The sequence below is a fragment of the Elaeis guineensis genome, chromosome 5 (genome assembly GCF_000442705.2).
Source record: "Elaeis guineensis isolate ETL-2024a chromosome 5, EG11, whole genome shotgun sequence".
NCBI classification, from domain to species: domain Eukaryota; kingdom Viridiplantae; phylum Streptophyta; class Magnoliopsida; order Arecales; family Arecaceae; genus Elaeis; species Elaeis guineensis.
In genome coordinates this window covers 131309642-131330611 of record NC_025997.2, presented here as the reverse complement: position 1 = coordinate 131330611, position 20970 = coordinate 131309642, and the positions used below count along the sequence as shown (strand labels likewise).

Sequence of the window (20970 nt, the reverse complement as noted above, 5' to 3'; positions counted from 1 at the left end):
CAAGGCCAATGAAGGTCTTTTTGTGCGACATGAGTGTTCAAAGCGAGTGTGCGAAAGGAAAAGCTAGGGTTCCATCCAATCCTTCTTCGAAAGGGCGATCGTCACCGACAAGATCCCCGAGGGATCTTACATCGGACGTATCACCGGTTGGTGGGTCATGTCCCATGAATAGCTCGTCTGAGAAAGGGAAGGGAGCTAGGGTTCTATTTAACCCTTCTTCAGAAGAGCGATCGTCGCAGATAAGGTCCCCGAGGGATCTCGCATCGGACGTTTCACTGGCTAGTGGATCCCATCCTATAAATGGCTTGTCTGCAAAAGGGAAGGGGGTGGAGACCTCTCCATCCTATTCGGCATTCTCTTCTCCGACTGAACATAGTATGGATCAAAATCGATCCTGAGCTCAAGTTGTACAAGGTCGTCGCCGTTTTCATTGGGAGATGTCTCAACTTTCAAAAGAGGACATCTCTATTTTGGAGGCGTACTTCGACAATATGGTGGTCTTTTTCAAGTAAGAACTGCAGAGGACAGCACAAAAACGTCAAGCGGCCATGTTTGGCAAGTTCCTTGGGCAGAGTTTTGCAATCGATTTCATCCAGCGTGAGATGAGGAAGCATTGGCTAATCAAGGGAGATTTTTAGGTCAATCTTCTATCCGAGGGTTTCTTACTTTTTTTCTTACCATCTGAGGAAGTTTGGATAAGAATTTTGGAAAAGAGACCCTGGACACTGGCTGGCCAACTATTGGCACTGGATACTTGGAGGCCAAATTTTAAACCATCAAAGGATAAGATCGAAAAGGTTAATGTGTGGCTTCATCTACCAAATTTACCTCTGGATGTCTGGGACAAGGATATGATATTGAAGATAGCTTCCAAAACTGGTAAACTTAGGTTCTTTGACCCTTGGATGGCAAATTCCTCTCGTTTAGGATTTGCTAGGGTTCGTATCCAAATGGATCTGGGTTGCCCTATTTGTCCTGGCACAAAACTGCTTATAAATGAGCAAGTTGTCTAGCAACAGTTTGTGTATGAAGATCTTCCAAATATGTGCTATGGATATGATTATATAAGTCCTCTTCTTCGGAACTACACTCGATGCAAGGATATATCCTCTTTCCTAAAAAATTCATTATTTGGATCTTGGATTAGAGCTGCAAGGGTTTCAATTATAGTACCTACCTAAAAAAAAGAAATCTGAGATACAACTGATGCATCACCTCTAGCAGGTTCATCAGATAATCCATAGATCATCCCTAAAAAGACTGCCTCAATGCGTCAAGCAAAGCCAGTCCATGTGTACTCAACCAGTGGCTCTAGATTTGATTCTCTAACAGAAATGGAGGATTTAATTAACTTTGACATTGTTCCAATGGAGCTACAGGTGCCAAATCTTTTGGGGGAGGGGCTCGAGGGGGATAAAAAGAAAAGCAAAAGCGTTCACTAGTAAAGGTGCCATCAGCAATTAGATCTTCTTGTTTTGACTCATCTCCGCAATGAAAGGTAATTATTAGAGAGGAGTAGCCTCAAGCAAAATTAATAGGTAGTGACACTAAAGCTTTGATTATATGCACAAAGGGCCTTGCTAAAAAGAAAATTTGATGATCGATTTTGGCCAAACCCAATCGACTGGATGGGCTTTCAATGGTTGCCACTCCAATTGGCAAGGTTCTACCCGTACCTCCTCATGGTGCCAAATCTATTGCCTTATATGATGAAGTTTTGCATCAGCTTACATGCACATTGGAAGCTGAAGGTACTTCATCTAAAATTGATGTGAAATCTACTGATCATCCTTTAACCAGCAGCCCTATGCCAGGGGGCATGGGGAACATCCTTCTATTTCATCATGAGAGTGCTCATTTGGAATTATAGAGGTGCTACGAAGCCCTCTTTTGTCAAGTATTCTAAGTCTTTGATTCATACTTATAAACCGAATATATGTGATTTTGTGGAAATTCATCTTGAACTGAACTCTATGGAATGAGTTCAGCATAGTTTTGACCATTTTTGGGATGTCTATATGGTTCCTTTGAAAGATTTATCTGAAGGAATTATAGTGGCCTGATATCGAAATATTGGATCGGTTTCTTTTATTCATAAGGATAGACAGGTCTATTTTGGAGTCATATCCCAACCTGGGTCTTCATCTTAAATTCTTGGTATAGTTTATGCTAGTACTCATAGTCTTATCTGTCATTCTCTTTGCCATGTTGCTTCTCAAGTTTTAAATTTGCACTTTTCTACTCTTATTTTGGGTGATTTCAACTGCATTCTATCTCCTCATGATAAGTTGGGTGGAAAAACTTTTCATATTAATAGGGATGTTAGGGAGTTTCAATGCTTTATATCTACAACTGACTTAATTGATTTGGGCTATGAGGGTCTCAGATTCACTTAGTGTAATAATCAATCTGATCCTTCTAGGATTTGGGAACATCTAGATCGGGCCTTTGTATCTAATCTTTGGTTGCAAATGTATCCTGAATCGTATCTTCAATATTTGGTCTGATTTGTGTCTGACCATTGCCCTCCAATGCTTTTGATTCAAATATCTCAGCCCAGGTCACGACCTTCATTTCGGTATTATAATTTTTAAAAGCTATGTTTTGATTTTCATTGTTTGATTCGCACTTCTTAGGTTGGGGCTGATCATATATCTCTTGATGAGCATTTAACTTTTCTCCTACACAAATTAAAAAAAAGATCTATTTTTAGAATAAATATAAAGTGGGTAATTTGTTTCGAAATGGCAAAATTCTCTATAATCATATCCTTTCGCTTCAATTGTTTGAATCTTAATCGGGTTCTCTTTCTCAAGCTAACCATTTTTTGTTGCTTAAACTTCTTCAAGATTATAATCAGAACTTATCTATGCAAGAGTTGTATTGGCATCCGAAATCTCGTGTTAGGTGGCTTCGAGAGGGTGATATGAATACTAAATTTTTTTTCATAAAGCTATCCTTATTAGAAGACATCATAATCACATCTTATCTCTTAAGAGTGATTCTGGCCAATGGGTGAATGATGAAAATAAAATCCGAGACTATTTATTTCAACATTTTCGGTTACGTTGGGCTGATAATCAATCTGTAAATGAGTCCTGGCTTTTGAGCATATCACATTTTCTGTCTCCTACCTAAAAGGAGGCTCTTGTATCCCAAGTCTTGGAAGAAGAGGTTATTCATGTTATTCATTCCATAAATCCTGACAAAGCTCTAGGACCTGATGGTTTTCCTGCCTCTTTCTTTCAAGACTATTGGCATATCGTGGGTCAGGATATCATCAAGGCTATTCAATATTTCTTTCAGATCTCTATCTTGATGCCATCCTGAAAAAATATCTTTATTACCTTGGTTTCTAAATTTGATAACCCTATGATTCCTGCTGATTTTCATCCGATTAGTCTATGTAATACAACTTACAAGATTGTGGCCCATGTGTTGCTTAACCGAATCAATTCTTTATCGTTGAAATCATTTCTCCTACCCAAGGTGCTTTTGTTGAGAAAGAAGCATTATGAAAAATATTCTTATTGCGCAAGAAGTCACATACTTTTTGGTTCGTGCTTCTCCTGCTAGGGAACTTTTTATGGTTAAAGTGGATATAGAGAAAGCTTATGACAGAATACAATTGAGCTTTCTTTTTCGGATCCTTAGATCTTTTAATTTTCATGATCAATTCATTGCATAGATTTCTGCATGTGTTTTAAACCTCCAATTTGCTCTTATTATTAATGGTTCCCCTACTGAGTGGTTCACTGCAAGGTGCAGTCTACGTCAGGGATATCCATTGTCACCAATTTTGTTTGTTTTATGCTCTGAAATTTTCTTTATTATTTTACACTCTGCGGTCCAAACAAAACTCCTTCATCCTTATAAACTTTGTCGTGATGGGCCGCAAATCTCATACTTATTTCATGTAGATGATTGCCTGCTTATTGCCCGTGCTATGATTCGTGATGCCATATATCTAAAACTTTTTTTGGACTCTTACTGCTATTATTCGAGATAGTCAGTTAATCTCAGCAAATCCTTTATCATCATCAGTCCTTCAATTTCATCTAATATCAAGCATATTATTACTTCAACTTTGGGTATGTCCCGAAAGAGGGGTATTTGAAAATATTTGGGTGTACCAATCTCTGATGCTAATCTTCGACCCGTTGGTCTTAAATTCTTATGTGATAAAATTCTCTTGAAAATTCAATCTTGGAAATGAAGAGCTCTTTCCTTTGCAGGACGGTCCACTTCGTTACAATCTGTTCTAGAAATCAATCCTTTTGTATATGATGTCTACCACTCCCATTCCTATCTCTATGCTGGATTTGTTTGAGCGTCAGTTCTACTCCTTCCTTTGGGGTCATGACTCAAATTAGCATCGTCTTTATTTGATCTCGTGGGAGATAATTTGTACTCCGAAAACTAAGGGTGGTCTTTGTCTTCAATCTCTTTGTCAACGTCAAACTTTATTGAAAAAGTTGGCTGCTAACCTTATTCTTCAGTCTTACTCTTTATGGGCTCAGCTGGTCTCCGCTAATACCAGTTCTATCACTCCTAGATCATGTATAAACCGCCTCCTAAATGCACTCCTATCTAGCATAAATTTCTGTTGTTGTCTCCAAAATTCAAACTCAATTTATCTGGTTAATTGAAAATGGTCTGTCAGTCAATGTTTGAAATGATCTTTAGCTCTCAAATATGCCGCTTAGTCGATGGCCTATATTTATCAATGTAAAACATGATTTGACACAATATACTGTTATGGATTTGACGCTGCCTAACAATACTTGGAATGTTTCTTTATTGGCCACATTCTGCAATGCTGATATGATGACATTGATTCTCTTCATGCCTCTTGAGCATGGGCATTAGTCTGATCAGCTGGGTTGGGCTCCTACAAAGTCTCTTTCTATTACTTCTAAAGATGTGGGAAGGGTGCTAAATCCATCTTACTTACAGTCCTTTATTTGTAATTTCTCTTGGATATGGTACCTACTCATCCCGATGAGAGTAAGATTTCTCATTTGAAAATTGGTGTGGCAACGATTATCGATGAAAGAACTTTTGCTTTACCGAGGTATTATTCAATCTAACTCTATTAAGTGTGATTTATGCCCAGGATATGTAGAAAACTGTCAACATATTTTTTTTGACTGTGTTTTTGCTAAACATTGTTGGACTCTGTTAAATTAGAATTATGGCCACCCAATCCCTTCTTTCCTAACAATGCTGCTAACTGTCCTTTCAAGTTCTTTTATAGGAGTGAAAGAAAAGGCTATGCTGGCATACCTGGTCTCTCTTATTTGGCAGGACAGGAATGAAAGACTATTTCAGGCAAAATGTTCTCAACCAATTGATCTTATTCAACGATGTATGTGTTTTTTCTTTGACATTTGCTTGCCATCACCATCATCTTCTAATGTTACAAATTTTTCATTAAAGAATTGGGATCTTTCTATGTTGAGAAATCAGCTTTCTCCTCCCTCTTATTTGATTTCTTGGAGACCCCTTACCCTCGGGACACTCATGTTAAACTTTGATAGTACAGTGAGATCCAACAATGCTACTGCAAGTTATGTTATTAAGGATTATGATAGATTATTATTGGCTGCTGAAGGCAAATGACTTTGTCCATCCTTGATCCCTTATGCTGAGATGATTGGTGTGTGGCTGGGTCTTAGATATCTAGTCAGCCACATGGAGGTTAGAAAGATGTGCATTCAAGGTGATTCGATGGTGGTTTTAAATTGGATACAACATCTATCGGAAAATCGACAATCCCTTTCTCCTTGGATGAAGGACATTCACTTCTGGTTGGAATCTTTTTATGAATTTTTTGTGCCTCATATTTGTAGAGAAAGAAACCAAGCTATAGATTGGGTCGCTAACCAAGCTCACGTAGAAGATCTCTTTATTTCCATTGATCATTTGTATATGTACCCTTTATTTGTTCAAATTCTGGCTATTGATGCATATTCGATTGGCTTTCCTAGGCATGGCATCTAACACTCAGCTAGAAATCATTACCTGTTTAATGCCTTTACCATCACTCTTGGCTCGAAGATCCTTCTTGTGCTGCTTCAATCTTATAAGTGTGTTAAATTTGTGCTCTCATCCTGGTTTCGTTAAAAGGCTACAATATATGCTGTTGGACTGGTGCTTTTTCTGGCCTATAGCTTCTATTGGTGGTGGAATTAAGTGGGGCGTTAAGAAGAAGAAATTAAAAATAGAAAAGGAGCAAAGATTGATCGAGAAGGGAAAAAGTGAGAAAGGAGATCAAAAAGAAATAAGGAAAAAAGAAAGAAAGAAAAAAGAAAGAAAAAAGAAAAAACAAAGGAAAAACAAAAGGAGAAAATAGAAAAAATTGGAGTGTTTTGCCTAACTTATTGTTTCTTTGTTAGTGCAGGGTATCTTTGTTATTAATGTTTGCTGTTGTGTTCTTCTCCTATGAGGACCTTATACTCATTTCTTCTTTATTTAAATGGTCGTTGCCTTCTGTTTACTTCATAAGGTTTTCGTCTCCGTAGGTTCTTCTGTTCCATTTTCATCTGCTGCTTTATTCCATACAATGGTTCTTCACATATCTAGTATTGAATACACCCCCATCTTTTATAATGTTCAAGGCTCAGGGACGCTTATCTTTAATGGTAATGCTCAATCTATCTTCACAGGACAAAAGTCAATCATATTTGTCAAGGAGTTATGTTCCGTTTCAAATGACAGTTTTCAAGGATTTATTGGCTTGTGCTTTTATCATGGCATACTACCTACAACACAATCTACAGGGTTTGTATTCTTTATACGTAATAGACAAGACCTTAGGCTATGACCATGGCACATCATCAGGCTACTCATTGCTGCTGCTGATCTTCCTGGCTCTACAATCTTGGAGTAATCAGAGTTTATCCCTACATAGACTACACATTTTGCATCCCCTTCTCCTCACAGTTTCACAGCTTCTTGATTACAGGGACATCTGCATATATGCTTCTATTTCTATCATGATTCATCTGCAGTCACTTTCAGGATGGGTATTCTATGACTCATATACAGGCTCACATCATGCAACTGGAAAACTGGGACCAACATCTGACAATGTAACTCTACGTCTTCAGGATCTCACAAATGTTTGGCATATTCGTCTTTACAGAGCTCCACATTTCTGCTTCTCACTTCTGCAAATATGGTTCGCTGATTACTTAAAGAGCATTTCAAATCTTGGAACTTCTCTTCAAAGCTTACAGCTTTTAAATGGGCCAATACTTACAGCTGTTACATATTACGTCATGTTATATGCCTGCTGTCCTCAGGTTACTGCTTCTTAAAGTCTACATCAGATCTCTACAGCTTACACAGTTTTTTGTTGGCACATTTGTATACTGTGTTTGGTGTGTTTTAATGTACTTGATTTGTACTCTTTGTTTATAATGTCGTACATATTTTTTTGGGGTTTTGGCAGGGAGAGAGTTGACTGTACTTTTTTTGGCTCAATTGTTCATAGTTTTGACTTCCTGTCTTTATTTTGCGGTTTGTGTTCTTCTGTTTCCTTTTCTATGTTTGAGGATCTCTGATCTCGGCTTTCGTGCAATCCTTTGTTGGCACTGCAATAAAGTTTTCATTTTACCAAAAAAAATATGAGGCCGAGGCCAGCCGCAGCAGAAGGCTCTCAGTTTTTTTTTTTTTTTTTTTTTTAATTTATTTTTTTATGAATAAATATTATAAAAAAATTGAATAATTTTTTCATTAATCAATTTATTTATATTCTTATATTTTTTAAGATGAATAAATTATTTTATTATGGATAATATTTATCTATAAAGTAAAAAAAAATTATCCATCCAAGAAATGGTTAAATTATTTTTCTATTAGTCAGTAAAGTAAGCATTTAATGCTGTATCTAAAATGTCCATCCTCATTTTCAATGTCTCCATCATTCAATGCTTAATAACTTAGTCAAATCTAAAAAATATAAAAAAAATATCATAAAAAATATGGATAAATTTTACTAACTTATTCAGAAAAATAATAATATAAAAGAACATGAATAACAAATTTCAAAACCACTTTTTTATATGTAAAAGAATATAAGTAAATTATTTTTCTATCTAAATATTGCCTGAAAAATATTTATCCAGAAAAATATGGATTCTCAGGCAAATCTTTTATCTACAAAAGAACGGACCCTTGATAAATACATACAATATAATCAACTAGAGCCGTCAACGGGCCAGGTCCAGGCCCGAGACCCACAAGTATTTATCCGATAAACCATAATGTAAACACCTAGGATCTAAATATTTCATACCCAGACCCAATAGACCTAAGATCCAATAATATAATATAATATATATATTAAACATATTTAATATCCCATCCCAGATCCTCTCTTTGTCTCTCGATCTCTCTCTCTCTCTCTCAGTCTCTTAGTCTCCCCAAGGACCCCGATAACACCTCTCCCTCCCCTCCTCTCTCTCTCCATCACGAGCTTTGCTCGCCGGCGATCAGATCTCGACACTAACGTCAGCCCTCGACTCTCTCCTCTAGCTCCTCGCTTTTGATCCGCCCAAACTCGCCTCTCCTCACCGTCGACAACGATGTCATGGCCACCGTTGACTGCAACCTCATCGCCCACCTCGTCCCCACCATGCGATCTCTCTCCACCACCTTGGGCAAGGCCAGTTTCTCCGAGATCTGCATCTCCACCCCCCACTCTCTCGACATCCTCTCCACCTCCAAGCCTCCATCCTCCAGCTGTTTCTGTCGGAGCTACGACCGCACCATCTTCACCTCCATGTTTGATTTCTACTGCGGAGCCAAGACCCCTTCATCGTGAACACCGATGCTCACCGACGATCGGACCCCGACACTAAGGCCATAGACGGAAGAGATCCGAACCGTTTCTCCCCTATGAGATCCGCACCCTCTCCCTCTATCTTGCATCGTCTCCACCACCATCCGGACCACCTCTTCTCCTTCACCATTCTACATCTTCTTTCTCTGTCTCGCATTGTCTCCACCACCATCCGAACCATCTGTGATGAAATATTTCAGATTCTAAAACCACATCTGAATATTTAAGATCCATTAAAATTTGAATCTTAAGATCTATTAAAATCTAAATCTCATATTTCAAGATCAAATCCGTCAGATATTCAAATTCGAATCCAATACCAATAATTAAGAACCAATCCATATCTATTCAGATTTCGATCCAAATTCCATCCGTTGATGGACCTATAATCAACAATCGTGAGGTCTCATTCTCGATGCCAACGAAAATCATTTACAGCATTTACATTGAACATCGCAAATCATTATAGCAGCCAGGTGAGTTATATCACACGGGAGCACCACGTGAACGCAACTAATTGCTACGACAATTAATGCCCCCCTCCTCTACGTTCGCACTTGGAGTGCTGCTCCGACACACCATATTGAAGTTACTAGAGGTTCACGCTGGTTTGCCGAGTTCTTCGCCACACAAGGGTTCCCTCGGGCCCACGAATGTTATAAATGTAGGACATTAATTGCATTATCTTCCCCCAAGCACGGACTCCAGAGAGCAAAATAAAAATCTGTTACTGGGAGTTACTGCTAAAACAGTTATTGGGCCAGCGAAATCGTTGGAGATAGAAGCACGGTGAAATTTTCAGTCGTACATGGAATTGAAACCAGCCATCGTACAGAAGAAACAACCTCCTGTGCCAGGACCAGTTTCAAAGCGAGACTATCTTCCATTTTCTAGCTTTATGCCATTCTCGGCCTTTTGGGTAAGATCAAGTGCAGTATTTCCCGTGTTCGAGCTCTAAATAGCGAAACACAACATTTACAAAAGAACATATAACAAGGTTATATAATTAAAGAACATATCCAACTATGCATATTGCTGCACCGACCAAGATAAGAACAAACTTCTTTAACAGCTTTAAAAATGACCTAGGGAATCTAACCGAACAAAACTAAATGACATGTAGGCATAATTACCATGTGACTAGCAAAACTGTAACCGGCCAAAGCAAAATTCTGCTTCCTATTGAGGTTATGGACCGAGCAACCATGCTGCCTGGCCATTACATATGACGACGAAAACAATGCTTTAGCCTAAAGAGAAACCAGGCACCTTCCCTGTCTGATTCCTTTGAGAGAGGAGTTATAGCAATGGCATTCAACATCACCTATGTACCATTCAACATTGCTTCAGAATGGACATGGTTCCCATTTTCCACATGCATACCATTTAGTTGTGGTCTCTGTCTCTGGGAAAAGAATACAGATTAATACTTACAATGTCAATTAGATGATATACAAAAATGTAATCAGTACGTCAGACAAGATCAATACATATAATAAACATATTATATAAATTAACAGATTATGCTCAAAATGCACTAAATTGTTGGTGTAACACTACCTTACCCCATGCCATCGTAACCCTTCCACAAACTCATTTACATGGCAAAACAAAAAGAGATGAACACAATAATTAACTTAGTGGACTGTCGTAAGTTTCCGTAAATACAATAGGTAACCCACCTCCTTTTTGTCCATCTAACAGCAAGTTAACTGATGCTACATGGTCAGAAATGCTCCACCATACATGTTGCTCTAAGTCTTAATGCATTTTTCCATAAATCTGATTAACTATATTCAGAATTCTCAGTGTTTAATCCTACACATTGTTTTCCATGTCAACAGCTTCCCAAAAGAACCCCATTCTGTAAAGGCAACCTTCCTCATCCTAGACCGGAGTTAGCATAAACAGGAAACAGCAGAACAAATCTTCAAGTGCAGCAGTAATCGCAAAGAGCAGCGACCAACAAATAAAGAAATGAGATTCCACCTGGAATTATATACAGAAAAAGAGCATGCGAACCTAATGAAAGAAATCTGATTTTGTTTAGCTAACATCAGCTCATTATTTGACTATATGAGACCGATAATTCCTCAGTGAGAAAAGAACGGTGCATTCATTTAAGTGATTCATACCCAATCAGCAGTCTCTCCTGAATTCCCATTTAACAACTTGTGGTTCTCTTCTTTGGCCCTGCTGTCCTTATCTTTGACACTCAAGGGCAACACTGGTGGGGATCCACCAGTTCGATCTGGCATTTCTGTATGATCAAAATAATGACAACTACAATGTCAATGATGAAGCATAAAACATAATTGTCCAGAAAAAGCAAAAAAGCAACAAAATAAAAGAAAGAAAAAGAATAAAAGGAGAACTTACCTGGTAGTTTCTTGTCAACAAAGAATACCACCAAATTTACAGTATACCTAAACCATGCCAAACAAATTATAACATAAACAAGCATGCTGTCAGAAATAAATATCACTATGATCACATATTCTACCATGCAACGACAACATCTACTGTGTAATGCTTGCGTGAAGCTATTATAAGGACACTCTGAATGATAGCCAGCAACCAGGCAAGCAGCTTGACAAACCTACAAGAACATCAAGATAATTATATTATTTGCATATCACTTGTAGCGGAAATTGTGAACATGCTTAATCCCAATGCATATGATACCATAGAGCAAAACATTCAACTCTCATCACAGGAGCTGTATCCAACCATGATTGGTTTGATACCAACACTATACCTTTTAGAGCCATACTTTTGGTATGTACGCACAAACACCAGCGCAAATATCATGTGTGATGAAAATATCAAATCACCACAACCATAAATGACTCCATGTGGGACTGCAAACAAAACAAGCCAAGCAAACATATAGATAACAGATAGTGCATTTTATGGTAATAGGTCAAAACCAAAAAAAGGGATACTTGCAGTTAATGAGAAGCACTTCAAATACACTCTCTGGTCTGGGCAGTCTAGCAAGCTCTGAACCCTGAATGGATGCAAAGGAACATTCAAAGTAGCATTGTTTCAGTGCTAAAAGGTTATCCAAAGTGAAATGCTAGTTAATCATTCATAACTATGCTAGATGGATTTTTACCTCGCGACAGTGATAATTTGGACCAGGAAGTTGGGTGGAATAAAACGTAATGATTCGTAAAACCTGAGAAGCCTGCTTGAGGCATATTCCACATCACATCACAGCATGACCAGGCCACAAAAAGAAACAGCAAAAAGACACATGAGCTTACAACTAAAAATGCCAACACTCTGCGCCAGAGTAGAACAGTGTAGAAGCGTTTGCTGTGGTATATGAAAGGATGAAATGTCCACTGCAACAGAAGAAACACCATGTCACAGCCACCAAAAATTCATAATTGATATACTTCTGCAATGCTGGATAAAAATAAGCACTCGCATATGGGAGAGATGACAAAACGGACATGGTTGATGGGGGGTACGAAACAAAACAAGGCATGAATTACAGCCTACAAGAACATAAACTACAGGAAACTGTGGTAAAAAGATGGCAACAACCGCAAAAAAGTTATGCCAGACACAACTATATGAACTTCCCTGATTCTGGCAGATTTACTATGTAAAATTTTAAGATGTTGAAGAAAGAGAAGTTTCCATTCAAGTCTAATTTTGAAGATGTTTTAACAAGAGATATATAGGTGACTGGAACTAATTAATAGAACTGGAGGTATCTTGAATTTTAAGCTGGAATATTTTTCTTGGTATATCAATGCAGCCAAACCTCCACTTTTAGTGTTTCAATATTGCTAAATGCAGTCCTATTTCCACACAGATAATTCTTATCTATTTTTAGCAAAAACAAATATATCATCAAAGACCCCTGGGATTTCACAGCATTGCTGACATCCTTTACTATCATACCTTTGTGTAGATAATTATCTCATTTCTTCCTCAGTACTGTGTCATGGGTATCTCATCTTCAGGCAGTAGAACACATTTAAGTCTCCAATGGTGGGGACTTTCCCACCATGGTTTCATTGTTTCATTGGTCTCATCAGCTGGTAGCCTTGGGACTGCAGAGTGACTCTGCTGTTCATTATTGTATGACTGGTTACTGGATCCTTCTTGGTGACACTCCAAGACAATGGTCTAGAACCAAAAAAACTAAAGATTGCTGGATCAAGTGATGAACCCATTCACTGTGTAACGACTGCTAGAAGCACTTTTTTCACTTTCTTTGAGATGAACCATAACTCCATCTTAACTTCACCACAAACAAAATGCCACCAATTTAATTCTAAGCCGATATTTTCTTTCTTGAGACTTTTCGATCATTTCATTCAGAAGGAAATTGACATGCTGTCACCAAAATACTGGTAATCTTGTTCAGTTCCTATTGCTATACAACAGTACAAAGCATGCACTGCATACCAAACTTAGCTTAAACAGTCTAAATGAGAAATCCCATCCATGATGTAACAAATAACAGCAAATTATTTACTGATCCACTGCTTCCACCCAAGAGGATAAAACCATCTAACATTATATACTTTTTTGAAACTTCTATCCCAACCATCTTCTCATCTAAATAGTACCTACATGGCACTACATACCCCTACATACACATCCATATATGTAGCCTCAACAGCTTTATAGATCCTTCTTTGATATGTTTCCACAGATATGCTTCTCACTTTTGTCATAATCTCCCTGGTTTTCTTAATTCAAAATAGGTCAAGACCTGTTACACATATCCATATACATACAAGTATTACTAATGATGGGCATATGCGATACACATATTATTTAAGAGGAAGAAGCATTTGATGTTCATGATCCATCACTTAAGATTGTTTGAAGGGGAATTGACAACCATATTGTCCATTCAGCTTGTATATTTTCTTTTCCTCCTGAGCATACAGTCAATATGGACCAGCGTATCTACTAAAAGAAGAGAATGTCTATAGAAATGGAAAGCCTCATACATGAACATCAGCCATGCAGACAAATACTATTTAGTGTATACCTCATGACTATTCATAGTTTAAAAATAGGATTCCAGATAAGCAATCATCAGTAACATAGAACTGAGGATACTCGATGGAAACCTATATTAATGCTCTAGCCAAGTCATGTAGACATTTTTTTACATTTAATGCTATTTTTCTCTTCCCCTTTTCCACAACAATGACTTTGGTAATGCCTTTAAAATTATAAGTCTCATTGCATGGTAGAAATAACTAGGAATATTGGAAGTTGGTCCTGGATTCAATACAAAATAATGCCCAGAAGCAACAAAAATGTACATGAAGAGTAATAAAAAATGGAAAAAAAAAAAAAAAGCATATGCACAGTCTCTTACAGAAGTAGCAGAAAATTTAAAAACCAAAGCAAAAGAGAAACTGAACAACTGTGATTTTGTTTCAAATAATTGAACTAAAAATAATTGTTCTACAACCACAAATAAAAAAGAAGTCAAACAATAACCTCATTGCAACAAATAGTATCAAGAAAAAACTTCATGAACAGATAAAAACCAAATGAGAGACCATACCAGTACAAAAGACAAAAAGATGACAGTGAATAAACTCTCACTGATGTAACCTCTTTCTTTCCCAAGTTCCTGAAATTACAAATAACAGAAAGCAACAAAACGTCACTTCAATAACAAAACAAAATTATGCTTCTCAGAAGAATTATAATTAATAAGATTAAGCAGAAGGCTACGCTTAGTATACACACCGGAAGGACCATGTATCCAAGATCTTGAAGAGCTGGTCCAGGACGATGTAAATAATGGACTCCTCGAGCAGCCAATCCATGAATATACTAGTCATATACAAAATCATAGCATAAGTTGTCAATTTATTTATGCCTTAGTCAAAAAGCTTACGAGTAAATACATGACAATTTTAAGGACACATTAAAAAAATGATGACAAATAATAAGAACAGAAATTGCAAGCCGAAGAAATAAACATACAAAAATTACCTGCCCACATGACAAAGAAAACCATATCAACTTAACAACAAGGAAAAAGCTTCATCACACCACTTCTATCCTGGATCCAGCCCCAGCATGTGGTGATTGGTGGGCTGGAACACAGGCCTGCTTGTCACCCACATTACCCCCCCATGTCTTGCACCAATCCCCAATTGCCACATGGGACTGGTATGCTGAGTTGGGATAGTAGTGTTTCTGGGAACTGGCACTCTAATAACAATATCATTCATACCATGACACTTAATTGGACCATCAGAAAGATGATGATATAACCAACTTGCCAAATATTTACAACAAAAGTAACAATATCAACACAGAGGTTTATCTAGGTGAATCAAAGTCAAATAGCACTATGGTAGCAAAAATGGAGTTCTTTTTTCCCTCAATTACTGCAGTGACATAGAAGACATTAATGCTTCAAATTCAGAAGTTAGTTCAAAATAAAGAAAAAATTATTTTGATATAGATTGATTTTTGGTATTCCTATCAACAGGACTCGGCAATAGAAGATACAACTGTCATTTCAATAGACAAAGCCACATTGGAAACCCACATGAAAATTTACATATAATTCAACTATTAAGATCCACTTTGTTCTATGAATCAACGAGCAAGGTGTGAATGTTACATGAGCAGAAGATATGCATAAAAAAATGATGATGTTGCAGGGAAAAAAAGGTTCCTGCTAAACTTAGGCACAGTCCAGCATACAATGCACATGTGGAACTCCTAGAGTTAACTAACAGACATAAAGTAAAGACAGTAATTAGAAATGGCTTGACCATGTATAGTCTTTGCAAGAGAAGGACTGAACAAAGAAGAGGTCCTCAAAAAATACAGGAAATAAGTCATCAACAATGGTGGCAGAGACCATATACAACTTATACGGAAGTAGTGAACAGGAATTTGATGAACTTTTATATTTTCAAGGATGTTTCTCTTTATACAAAAATTGGTCAGCAAACAAGTAATGAAGACCTTTCCTTATAGTTAAGTACCCCTAGCTGGCAAGGAACAGGGAGAAAATCCACTTATAAATTGAGCCACTGGATACTTTTCCACATCCACTATGAGTGGGGCTGTAAAATTGGTCCACAGATCATACTAGGCCTACACCCAACAACAGGACACACTGGGCCTCAAACAGATTAGAACCCAATAAGATGTTGAAGATCTAACCTCATATCCAATTAATATCCAAGCTGGAATTCAAACTCAAGTTGATTGATGAGTTTAAAATCATCTGATAGCTTTACCCCTTTTTTCCATTTGTTCTCCCCACCTTTGGAACATCTACACTACCCAAGAGGGGTTGCATCTCTCTGGCTCTTTTCTTTTTGTTGGGGGGGGGGTGTTGTGTGGTCAACTAGACATGAGAGGATAGCCAAAGGTTGCAAAAAGCACAAGCATTTTATTTTGAGGGGGCAGGGAAGACAAGTTGCCATACTAAGAGAACATGACTCGCACTGGGTGTCCCCAAGTTCTCAAAAAGAGATGGTTTTGAGGGTCATCGTACAAGAAAGAACATCGAGAAAGATATTCATCCTAATCAAAGTTACTCCCATGATGACAGCGACCTTTTAAGATGTCATGAAACAGCATTCCTGTTCTAAGAAAAGAAGATGATGCCATACATTGGTAACTTTGTCATTGGATGTCAATGGTAACCATGTTTTTGATTGCTTTACATGTCAAGATGATTCAATGTTGAAAATTGAATCTACAATAGGACTACAAGTTATACTAAAGAAAGAACAACAAATTGATTAAATCCCTTATCAATCCAAATAGATAACTTCCCAAACCAAGTAACCTAAGACTCGCTCTACAAAGGCCACCATGCATAAAAAGGAAATGAAGCACATTATCCAAAAGAATTTCTAGATAGACAAATCCAAACTAGAGAGGAGAAGAAGAAAACAACCTTATTGTTGGCTATATTCCAGCGCACACCCTTCGGGGTCTCACGTGGGATTTATGTGACTGGTGATGTGGCAACAATTCTCGGAGGATCGACCCCATATGGAGGGGTTGGCTCGTCTCCGGATTAGAGGATTAAAGGGAGATTGACCGCTCTACCTGCCGCTCGAGTCGATCTAGGTTGAAGCAGGTCAGCTCGGGTGCGAAGCCCCTCAGGCCCGTCCGCAGCATGTATAGATGCAGAGTTCTGTGCCTAGTGGATAAAGGCTAATAAACCCCTCCTTCTAATAGAGATTTTCCTTTTAGAAGGTTGGTTAGGGGCTACGATCGTAACACATGGTATCAGAGCGAGGTTGTAAGTTCGAGTCCCGTGAGGCCCCTCAAATAGTCGTTGGAGGAAGATTGTTGGCTATATTCCAGCGCACACCCTTCGGGGTCCCATGTGGAATTTATGTGATTGGTGATGTGGCAACAATTCTTGGAGGATCAACCCCTTATGGGAGGGTTGGCTCGTCCCCAGGTTGGAGGATTAAAGAAAGACTGACCGCTCCGCCTGCCTCTCGAGTTGATTGAGTTTGAAGCGGGTCGACTCAAGTGCGAAACCCCTCAGACCCGCTCGCAATACGTATAAATGCAGGGTTCTGTGCCTAGTGGATAAAGGCTAATAAGCCCCTCCTTCTAATAGGGATTTCTTTTTTAGAAAGTTGGTTAGAAGTTACGGTCGTAACACTTATCTACAGCCTCATTGCAAAATTGTGTTCATACCCTTTTGATAGCAAAATTTGCCCCCCAACACCCCCCCAACACACAAACCAAAAAAAAAATCCTATAGTGCTCTCTTTGTGTCTTTTAAATATGTGTGGATCTCAGATACATATGCTGAAACTTAAATTATCTAATCACATACAATTTCTTTCCTAATGATTTATTAATAGGAGTAAGGGGGAGCTGGGAGGGCAACAGAAACTCCAAATTGACTAAAGAAGCCCAAACCTATAGCTCAACCTAGAATCCTAATTATGTTAATGTGCTAGCATTGCACTGATCCTATTTTAATATCTTCCAAATAGCCACCAACTCACATCAAGTCATTCAACCTTTGATTGATCATGATATTGTGGAATAAGATTGTAAAAAATCTTGGCTTTGATTGAGTTTAATCATTTGGCTAAAATAATCACAGTTGATTCAAGCATCAATTGTAAAAAATAATTGTACTCTTTGAACATGAACAAAGGAACTTCAATCTTGAAGTTCTTTTAACAACTGGATCTTTCAATGACTGATCACTTCAACAACCAAATCTTAGATTCAATGACTGATCACTTCAACAACCAAATCTTAGATTCAATGATCCTTAATGAAATTGGTTCTTTAGCTTGGCCTTCATAGGAATCATCCTTATCAGAGCTGAAATCTAAATGATCATCCGTCCACTTGAAGATGCTCATCACTGCATTCTTCATGAGAGTTCTCCTCTTTGTGACATTGAAAAAAAAACCCTAAGACAATCCATGAATATTCATATGGCTATTCAAAGGGACAAAAGGATTCTTTCATTCAAACTCATGAGTCATGATGAAGAGACTTGTTGCTATGATAGTAATGATGAAATTCATTCTAAATGATTTAATATTCAAAGAGAAACAAACCTGTTTTACATACATTTTTAGAAGCAAGCAAGAACATAAAGGTAAATAAAATCCAAAGTCATCACTAAATACTAAATACAAGTCTAATGCATGGAGTCCATCATCAGAAACATAACTCTCTATGCTGGCTAGAGTCCCTACAAGTCTGCTCATATTTCACTAGGATTCTAGTTAAATATAGTTTTCTAAGATCAACTTATGATCAATAATAAACAATGACCAACACAATTGAAGATGTAAAAATATCAGGCCCAATAAAATGATTGGTCAATTGAAGTCATTCATAATCATCTGCACTATCCAAAACTGATTTAGTTTGTCTGGAATCCATTTTATACATTCGTTATCATATTCTGCCAATGATTCTGTCATTTACCTGAATCCTACATCAAACAGACATGCACAGTTTATTTTCAAATTTTGGCCCTTATAGATCCAGCATCAATCCTAACATTGCACCAATGATTAAAATAATGTAGAAAACATAGATAAAGGACCCTAACAGACCTCCGACAAAGTACAAGTTAAATTTCTCCTCCCTCCTCACATATTAACCTTTCGGACAGGACAAGCTCCATATCTTCTAAACTTTCATAACAACCAAATGGCTATCTGATAACTTCCCCTGCATGATTCCAACAAAGAATAGAATGAGTATGCAAGCAACTCATATATTTCTTTGCTTAAATTTTGGTAAGTTTTAAATTGTTTCAGAAGAGATCAGTAGTTTCCTAAAAGAGATCTTTTACTTGTTTGCAGTATCCACTTGCTCAGATGCTGAGTCGACTGAGAACAGCATCAGTTTATAAATGAAAACTTATAAGAACATATGATAATCTGAAGTTTCATTTAAACAGCCGAGTGTCTTGGAACAAATGGAAAATGCCAAATGTACTGCTTTGCTAACTTAGTCCTATTTTGCTATGATAATGAGCGACAAACTTCTTAGTTTGTCGAATGCGACAGTTTGCAATCTCAGAGCATGAATTTCAATTTAACGGTTTCCAACTAAAGGACACTATCTTGACCAATCGGGAGTAGATGTCGTGCAATTTAAAAAACCAACATAAGATTTACCCATCCCCCCAAACAACTCGTCCAAACGGCTACAAACTGATGGTAATATGAATCCAGAACAAGGGCAATTTCCAGATGATAAACTACAGCTGACAAGCACCACATTTGTACCAGCAAGCAACTTAAGAAGCGTGCATTTTAAGAAGCGTGCAAACAGCATGCATGTGTCAAAACACAAAATAAAACGATCAATACATCATTAAGAACCTTAAAAGCCCGATCAATTAAAAATCCATCGAAGAATAAGGAATCGTCCAAAATTATCCAGAACAACACTGGTTTCTCAATTTTTTAAAAAGCCCTGATTATGAATTGATTATAACCATAGAGAACAGGCCAAGAATACCTGAAAAATGAGTCCTGCAAGAAGAAGCTTCCACTTCTCGAGCAGAAGCTGAAGTTCCACAGACGTCTCCATGCAAACCTTCCTCCATAGCTGGAATCAAACAGCAATCACCGCAAAAGACATTGAAAAAAATCAAAACAGGTGCTAAACAAGCAAACATGGACTAACAAAGAAATTGGGGGAAAAGAAAAGACAAAGAGGGAGAGGAGGAGACCTTGGAACCCTCGCGAGCAATGTAAAGCGTCATCTCCGCCACCACCAAAGTAAACCACTTCCATAATCTTTCAGCACCCCAAAATCATTCCCGACATCCCTCGTCAGGCGATCTGTCTCCCTGTTTTCGCCAACTTCTATCAAGATCCTCTAAACCCCGCACCAGCGACCGATCGGTGGCGGAAATGAACCAAACTCTCAATTGAAATCGAAATCAAGAACCTTGTGCCGGCGGCGGCGGCGGTCTTTCTTTTTTCGATCGAGATCTTGATCGAGAGCTCGAAGGAGACCGAGTCTAACCCGGATGTTTCAAGGCTAATAAAATTAAATAAAATTTCCTTTCGAATCCAATTTACATACGAAAAAAATCAAACAAAAAGATGAGATGAAGGAGAGTAGGAGGGACACGGTTTTCTCTCAATAGAACGCATTTACACGGATCGACGCCGCGGAGGGTGGGAGAAACAGGGCAGCAGTCGCTCTTCTTTAACGCGACGTCGTGTGGAGGCAGAGGGGAAGAGGAGATGGCTTTTGTCCCATTCAATTCGCTCTTCGAGGTAACAAGGGAACGAAAGAAGAGTCTATTTTCTTCTCTGCCTCTATCCCCTTTCCTTTGCCTTTCGGCTAATAAAAGAATTGGCATTTTCAAACCAACACCTTGGGCCAGGGTGTCCGCCGTCTCTCCGCTTTCGCCATTTGGATGTTCGGATTCGGTGGCACAGGTTGGATCACCTTAGATGTCAGGGCCCGGACGGCGTGAACTCCGGATGCGGCGCAGCTGATAGAGGGTCCGGACTCCAGGTCATTTGAGTTGTCTGGCTCAGCCGAACCATATTCTAGTGGTTAAACAATTAGATCACTTGTTCCGGATTACCTAGAACAAAGATTTTTCCTTCTGTGATCCTGGCCTCGGC

General features: G+C 38.2%; 1 protein-coding gene across 3 annotated transcripts; it reads right to left on the bottom strand.

Moving 5' to 3' along the window:
- Positions 1–9836: 9836 nt before the first annotated feature.
- LOC105046319 (phosphatidylinositol:ceramide inositolphosphotransferase) lies at positions 9837–20673 on the bottom strand. 3 transcript variants are annotated; one of them, XM_073258634.1, is made up of 12 exons: positions 20058–20672; positions 19844–19933; positions 14588–14674; positions 14400–14468; positions 12118–12198; positions 11967–12038; positions 11798–11858; positions 11607–11709; positions 11352–11447; positions 11228–11274; positions 10984–11108; positions 9837–10247 (listed from the first exon to the last, which is right to left on the bottom strand). In XM_073258634.1, the coding sequence occupies exons 1-12, from the start codon at positions 20088–20090 to the stop codon at positions 10173–10175; spliced, it is 939 nt and encodes a 312-aa protein (XP_073114735.1). In that variant the 5' UTR covers positions 20091–20672; the 3' UTR covers positions 9837–10172. The 3 variants fall into 3 exon arrangements, with proteins under 3 accessions (XP_073114735.1, XP_010923177.1, XP_073114736.1); XM_010924875.4 differs by having other exon boundaries at positions 9837–10253; positions 20058–20671; XM_073258635.1 differs by lacking the exon at positions 11352–11447 and having other exon boundaries at positions 9837–10253; positions 20058–20673.
- Between the last annotated feature and the right edge of the window lie 297 nt (positions 20674–20970).